The 7,329-nt window shown below is 36.9% G+C and overlaps 2 protein-coding genes across 3 annotated transcripts; one reads left to right on the top strand and one right to left on the bottom strand.

Annotated features, from left to right (window-relative positions):
* The first annotated feature begins 338 nt into the window (after nucleotides 1–338).
* LOC113299583 (probable mediator of RNA polymerase II transcription subunit 37c) lies at nucleotides 339–5,181 on the top strand. 2 transcript variants are annotated; one of them, XR_003335125.1, is made up of 3 exons: nucleotides 339–857; nucleotides 1,721–3,583; nucleotides 5,100–5,181. XR_003335125.1 is itself a non-coding variant. In XM_026548630.1 (2 exons), the coding sequence occupies exons 1-2, from the start codon at nucleotides 644–646 to the stop codon at nucleotides 3,463–3,465; spliced, it is 1,959 nt and encodes a 652-aa protein (XP_026404415.1). In that variant the 5' UTR covers nucleotides 339–643; the 3' UTR covers nucleotides 3,466–3,687. The 2 variants fall into 2 exon arrangements, 1 of the variants encoding a protein (XP_026404415.1); XM_026548630.1 differs by lacking the exon at nucleotides 5,100–5,181 and having other exon boundaries at nucleotides 1,721–3,687.
* LOC113299584 (AP-4 complex subunit sigma-like) lies at nucleotides 4,723–5,894 on the bottom strand. Its single transcript, XM_026548631.1, has 4 exons — nucleotides 5,754–5,894; nucleotides 5,569–5,655; nucleotides 5,152–5,220; nucleotides 4,723–5,060 (listed from the first exon to the last, which is right to left on the bottom strand). Exons 1-4 carry the CDS (start codon nucleotides 5,892–5,894, stop codon nucleotides 4,926–4,928), a joined length of 432 nt encoding a protein of 143 aa, XP_026404416.1. The 3' UTR covers nucleotides 4,723–4,925.
* Between the last annotated feature and the right edge of the window lie 1,435 nt (nucleotides 5,895–7,329).

Below are 7,329 nucleotides of genomic sequence, written 5' to 3'. Positions count from 1 at the left end.
TTTCAATTTCATGTCCAAAAAAAATTTGTTAAAAAACGAATGTACGCTAATCATTCATCGGATCTTAAATAATAAAAAATAATCGTAGCTGATACTATAAACAAACCCATCATATACACACACATCCAATGATTGAACGTGGATGCTGAATTTTAAAAGTTTAAATACGCCGTGTGTTATGATTGGATGCCGCCAAATACAGAGGATCCAACCACTACATAGCACCGTTCTGAGTTGAGCCCAAGCCCGCCCAACACAATCCACAATCTTAAACCCGGCTAATCCATTACAAAAAAGTGCGCGTGAGAGCCAGAGAATTCTAGATGCTTCTAGTTATCTTCCATTTTCCTACTAGTAAATGAAAGTCCGTGAAGAAAGGACCTTCTAGAACAAACTAGAGCTTTCATTTCAGAAACCTGTAACGTTCTAGAACCCACCGGAAGCTTCATGAATCAACTAATTTGTATAAGTGAAAAAAAAAAACCTAAAATCCATCTCTTCTTCTTTTTCTTTTCAATCAAAACCCATCTATCCTCCTCATAAAACAATCATCCGAAACGATCTTCTTCATAAAACCCTAAAAATAATCCTCTGAGCATTTTTTTTCCTGTTTTTCTTTCTGTGAGTTGAATAGTTTGGAAGAATGACAGGAAAAGCGGAAGGAACAGCGATTGGTATTGATCTGGGTACAACATATTCATGTGTGGGAGTATGGCAACATGACAGAGTTGAGATTATTGCTAATGATCAAGGAAATCGTACTACACCTTCTTATGTTGCTTTTACTGATACTGAACGCTTGATCGGTGATGCTGCTAAGAACCAAGTTGCTATGAATCCCGTCAACACTGTGTTTGGTAAGGTTTTCTATTATTTTTCTACTATTTCTTTCATTGATTTATGGATATTTGGGGATTTGGTGTCTGACTCGGTTTGAGTCGAGTAGATCTGCTTCTTAGAAATTTTGCATGTCTGAGTTATACCGAGTTAGATGAATGTGACTGACTCAGGTGAAACTGAGTCAGATTTTTAATATTTTTTTCATTGATTTGTAGTTTTTGTGGATTTTTTATTTGAATTTGGTGTCTGACTCGGTGTGAGTCGAGTAGATCTGCATGTCTGAGTTATGTAGCGAGTTAGATGAAACTGAGTCAGATTCTTAATATTATTTCTTTCATTGATTTTGTGGGTGGATTATTGATTTGGGGATTTGTTGTGTGACTCCGCTGAGTCAAGTAGATCTACTTTTAGAAATATTGCAGGTCTGAGTTATGTAGTGAGCTAGATGAATGTGCATGACTCGGGTAAAACTGAGTCAGACTTGAAGCCAATAGCTTGAACAATGTGCGTATTTGTGTGATTTGAACAAGATTTATCTAGCTTGACTCGATTCGAGTTAGATTCGGCTGATTTAGAATAATTTGGACCTTACTAGTGGTCTTATTCCTCTACCTTTGTATACCGAGTCAGACCTAATTTGGACCAAGTTGGTTTGATTTGAGGAGAACATAATCTTTGTCCTAGTACAAAATTTATTCAGTACATCAGATGGAATGATCCAGCTGTAAGAGTTGCCACTTGCCAGCAATATCTTGTCGTTGGTTTCAAATTACCGTGCCTCTTCTTGTGTTTGTTATGTTAATGCTTTTATTGAATTACTCTTGTTCATGAATTATTGTGAGTGTTTGTACTGAATGTTTCTTGTTTATGACATTTGTAGATGCAAAGCGTTTGATTGGGAGAAGGGTTTCAGATCCATCAGTTCAAGCTGATATGAAGTTATGGCCTTTCAAGGTTATACCTGGAACAGCTGAAAAACCTGTGATTGTTGTCACCTACAAAGGTGAAGAGAAGCAATTTTCAGCCGAAGAAATATCATCTATGGTTCTTATCAAGATGCGTGAGATTGCAGAAGCTTACCTTGGTTCTTCTATAAAGAATGCTGTTGTTACTGTCCCTGCATACTTCAACGATTCGCAGCGTCAAGCTACGAAGGATGCTGGTTCCATTGCTGGTCTTAATGTCCTGAGAATCATCAATGAACCAACTGCTGCTGCGATTGCATATGGTCTTGATAAGAAGGGATCTAGTACTGAGGAGAAAAACGTTCTTATTTTTGACCTTGGTGGTGGTACATTTGATGTTTCGTTACTGACTATTGAAGAAGGTATTTTTGAAGTGAAGGCTACTGCAGGAGATACCCATCTTGGAGGAGAAGACTTCGACAATAGGATGGTGAATCACTTTGTGCAAGAGTTTAAGAGGAAGAACAATAAGGACATCACTGGAATTCCAAGGGCATTAAGAAGGTTGAGGACAGCCTGTGAGAGGGCAAAGAGGACTCTTTCTTCTACTGCTCAGACCACAATTGAGATTGATTCTTTACATGAAGGTGTTGATTTTTACACAGCCATTACTCGTGCTAGATTCGAAGAGATGAACATGGATCTTTTTAGGAAATGTATGGAGCCTGTTGAGAAGTGTTTGAGGGATGCTAAGATGGACAAGAGCAGTGTCGATGATATTGTTCTAGTTGGTGGATCAACTAGGATTCCTAAAGTGCAGCAATTGTTGCAGGAGTTCTTTAATGGGAAAGACCTTTGCAAGAGTATCAACCCTGATGAAGCTGTGGCTTATGGAGCAGCTGTTCAGGCGGCGATTTTGAGTGGTGAAGGTAATAAGAAACTAGATGAGTTGTTGCTGTTGGATGTTACTCCTCTCTCCCTTGGACTCGAAACAGCTGGAGGAGTTATGACTACATTGATTCCTAGAAACACCACTATTCCTGCCAAGAAGGAGCAAGTCTTCTCTACCTACTCAGACAACCAGCCTGGAGTGTTGATTCAGGTGTATGAAGGCGAGAGGGCAAGAACCAAGGATAACAACATGCTTGGTAAATTCGAGTTGTCTGGAATTCCAGCTGCGCCTCGTGGTGTGCCTCAGATCACTGTTTGCTTCGACATTGATGCAAATGGTATTCTGAATGTGTCTGCTGAAGATAAAACTACAGGGCAGAAGAGCAAAATCACCATCACAAATGATAAAGGAAGGTTGTCCAAGGAGGAGATTGAGAAGATGGTGCAAGAGGCAGAGAAGTACAAGACAGAGGATGAGCAACACAAGCAGAAAGTCGAGTCTAAGAATACTCTGGAGAACTATGCTTACAATATGAGGAATACCATCAATGACGAAAAGATAGCTGGGAAATTGGAACCAGCTGATAAGAAGAAAATTGAGGTTGCCATTGAATCTGCTATCCAGTGGCTTGATAACAACCAGCTTGCGGAGGCAGATGAATTTGATGACAAGGTAAAAGAGCTGGAGAGTCTTTGCAACCCAATTATTGCTAGGATGTATCAAGGAGGTGCTGGACCTGACATGGGTGGTTTTGGTGGCATGGATGAGGATGGTCCTTCAATGGGTGCTGGTACTGGTCCAGGGCCTAAGATTGAGGAAGTTGATTAAGTGGAGCTTGGAGGAAGCATATGACTGCCTGGAGGCCTGCAATTGGAGGGGATATGTTATGTTTAGTTAGCTTAGTTTACTTTTCAAGTTTTTTACTTTCCTCTAACAAGATTATGGTGGAGTAGGTTGTATTTTGGATACTTCATGGAAATCTGGTGCAGTAGGTTGTAGTTTGGACACTCAATGGAAATATCTGAATCTTAGTTAAATTTTTTATGCTTATGTCTAATTCTCAAAAACTACTTGTGATATCTCTTACTTACACTTTACTGCACACAGTAGTAGTGCGTAGGAACCTTTTATGGATGATACAACCTGCAGTAACATAGGTTACTGGAAAATGGTGAATAATAAGTAGGAATGGATCAGCAACATAGGTGCTGTTTGTGAAGAATTCTTCATCAAGGTTGAAATCCACCAAATTTTAATCATTAATAATTTTTTCTTAATACAGTCTGATACTGAAGTGCAGCAACCCTAATAGAATGCCACAAACATGATCCTGGAAAATTAGGGCTTTTATACTCAACCCAGTTGAAATAACTGTAACAGACTTGTTCTGATCTTGGTAATTTTCGACTGCAGAGTAATCAAATAAGTTTTGGTATGTCTGATCCAATGCTTCAATTCCATTACCCATTTTTGTTGATGTGTGATTCACATCTCTGTGCGATATAGTTTTAGAGTAGACTTCTCCTTCCCACTGGACCATTATTGCACTCGTTTTTAAGACTGTATAATTCAGATGGCCAATATCCTACTTGTTTACCGTCGTACTCTAACCACCAGCTTTCTGTGTTCTTGTTCTAATTAAAGAAAAACATCCATAAGTTAATACTCATTAGAATACAACCACTTACAAGATCGTAAACCTTTGGAATGGCGAAAACCAGTCAGAGATCACAAGTCGTATAGATTTGGCCATTTAATATGGGCGCAAGCAAAAAAAAAGAAAAAAATTGCAATCAATAGCTTCAGAAATGGAAAAGCCAAGGTTAACGAATTTAGTCGAATGCTATCGAAGTCTGAAGATTTATTACTTAGAAATTTGAAATATTAGCAAATAATTCAGGCGAATATAAAGCAGTGTACCCCCGCAATTTGGATACCTTAATGCTCTCTAAACCAAGACTGGGGTTGCTGCAATATTAACCAAGCTTCTGCCCTCAGCAACGACATAATGTAAACTTGAAACTTATTGCATTCAGTGCATCTTATAGTTAGTAGATGGAAACAACAAAGTTGCCAGAGTAAAAGTGAAAAGAATGCATATTATTAAGGCAAGACGCCTGAAGGTTCTGTAATTTTATACACCAATTACCTGAAAAAGAAACTATCTGAGGTAAGGGTTCTACAAAAAGAGAAGACTTCGTCACCTGGAAATCCCTAAATATCAACAAACCAAAAGGTCGTGAAGCGAAGCTTTAAGAGAAGTAAAGTAACAGGCTGGTTCAGGACAATTATGCAGTTTTCTTTATAAGCTGTATTGGAGCAAGAACATTTGACTTGCTCGTCTCAACAATATACCCATTCATGACCATTTCCTCCAGCATGAAATGCACCTTTTCCAAATGGAACATTATGTCTAGTTCGCACTGCATATGATCAATTTAAGCACCAAGGAATTTGAAAACTGAACAAAATGCCCATCCATCAAAACAAATTGCATAAGCTATTTAATCTTACCACATTCCCAAAATGACTGTCCATGGTTTTCACTAGCAAATGTATAAATTCCAATATCGCTAGTTCATTCTGCATGAATTAGAGCAAGATATCATTTCAAATAAGGCACACCATGAATATAAATGGATCTTGAAACTTTGAAAACTCACATTTATAAGTCTATTAAAATTCCATATAGATACTTCAGCCAAAAATGTCACCAAGATCAGGACACCAAATCTCATCCTAAGAGTAATGTGGGCTAATTATGCACCTGCACCAGCACTAGCCAACTTTACTATGCAACTCTGCTAGTTGTCTGATATGGATGGGGCAGACTTTTGTAGTTGAATGCCATGGTCTGAAGTTTGTCAGGGCTGATTTGCAGTTTAACTAAAATCATACTGATAGAAAAAAGAAACAATGTGACTTACATACCTCATCATCATCGACACCAATCAAGAAAAACAGTGATGCATATCTTCTATACACAACTTTATAATTCAGATGCTCAACGAACGAGCACTGCAATGATTTTTGAATCAGAAAATATCATAATGAGCAAAAAAAAAAAAAAAAAAAAAATCTAAATAAAAAAGATGGTAGAGAAGCTAAGAATGAACCTGTTGATCAGTACGAGTAAGACATTTTCTGACAATTTCACCTTCAAGAATTCTTCTCTCATCAAGATTTAGGTATTCAAAATATTGTGCAAGACGAGTTTGGCCTTGTTTATTTACCAATAGTATAAATCTAATCCCCATTGTTAATTTTAGGAATTAAGAATTTTAATCAGGGGAAATCAGAACGACTCTCTGTTGTGGTCCTTCGGAGAGAGATGGATGATGGGAGTTTCATGTGAAAAAGGACGAAAATGTATTGCACAATTTTTTACGTGGAAATTGAATTATTGTCCTTCCTTTTATTTAATTGGGGACCCTGAAAAATAATTAGGGACCTCACATTAGAGGACAAAAAAGGTCACTAAAACCTATTTTGAGTCACCTCTTATCCAAAAAATTTCAAAATGGCTTAATTGTCTTTGATGGATTAGTTTTAATAGGTAATTAAGTTAAGTTAATAGTACGGTTAGATTAAAATAAGATTTTAGAATTAAAATTTGGGGAAAGAAAAATAATTTTGTGTTTTTTTTGAGTTGAGAAGAAGAAGAGAAGGTTTTAGAGGGATCATAGACACTATGTTACAGTTCAGAGAAAGAGTCGTTAATGTCGCGGATCTATGCCCTGCCGATTCCGAAATGTCGTCACTATATTGTCACAAAAATTGACGACTCAAACTTACAGCTTTTGTAGGTTATGAAAAATCGTCAAGATACTATTTTATACATAACGATTCTAATTATCATTTTATCATTTTGATAAAAAGGTCGTTATCATTTTGTCAAATAAGGAAGGATCGTTATATAACAAACTTGAAAAATTGAAAAAGGATCACACAGATCAAAGGATCGTTACACAACACTTTGTCATTAACATTTTTGTCATTTAGCGGATAAGTAATGTACAAGAGTCGTTATCATTCTTCTCCATACATTCTTCTCCATACATAAACGACTCAGCCACATAAACGACTCATCCAATAATCGTTATCATTTTTTCGTTATATCATGACGACCCTTCCATTTTAAAATGATGATCCTTCCATTTCAAGAAGACGACCCTTCCATTTCTTTGGTCAGAGATAGTTTTTAGTCATATAGAATCGTTAGTGTATAAAAAGAGGTCGTCATAGTAGGGTCGTTAATTGACTCTATAATATATTGACGACTCTATTCCGGGGAAAAAATCTTAAACCCAGAAAAAGGGTCGTTATTTCCTACACCTTAGACATTAACGATTTTTCATATAAAAAACATGTAGATGAAAAATCGTTAGGGCATACAACTATCGAGGTTGACGATCCTTATTCTGTAATTGCTAATTTCAGTTAAAAACCGAATTTGCAAACAAAACATCAAATAGGAAGTAAGTTTTAGTTCACTTACTGTTTAACTGAGGCCATATCTTCTTCCGATTCGGCCCGAATCGTTAATGGAGTTGTGATGGAGAGTCGAGAAAGAGGGGAGGAGATGACTGATTATCTTTTTGGGTTTAAAAATAAAAATGAGTTTAAAGTTAAGGGTTAATAGAATTTTAAGCTTTAGGTTTAGTGAAGGGTAAAAAGATATTTTCACTATAT

The sequence above is a fragment of the Papaver somniferum genome, chromosome 7 (assembly GCF_003573695.1).
Source record: "Papaver somniferum cultivar HN1 chromosome 7, ASM357369v1, whole genome shotgun sequence".
Lineage (NCBI taxonomy): Eukaryota > Viridiplantae > Streptophyta > Magnoliopsida > Ranunculales > Papaveraceae > Papaver > Papaver somniferum.
The sequence above is the reverse complement of the archived record's forward strand: the minus strand, read 5'-3'. Positions and strand labels throughout refer to the sequence as shown.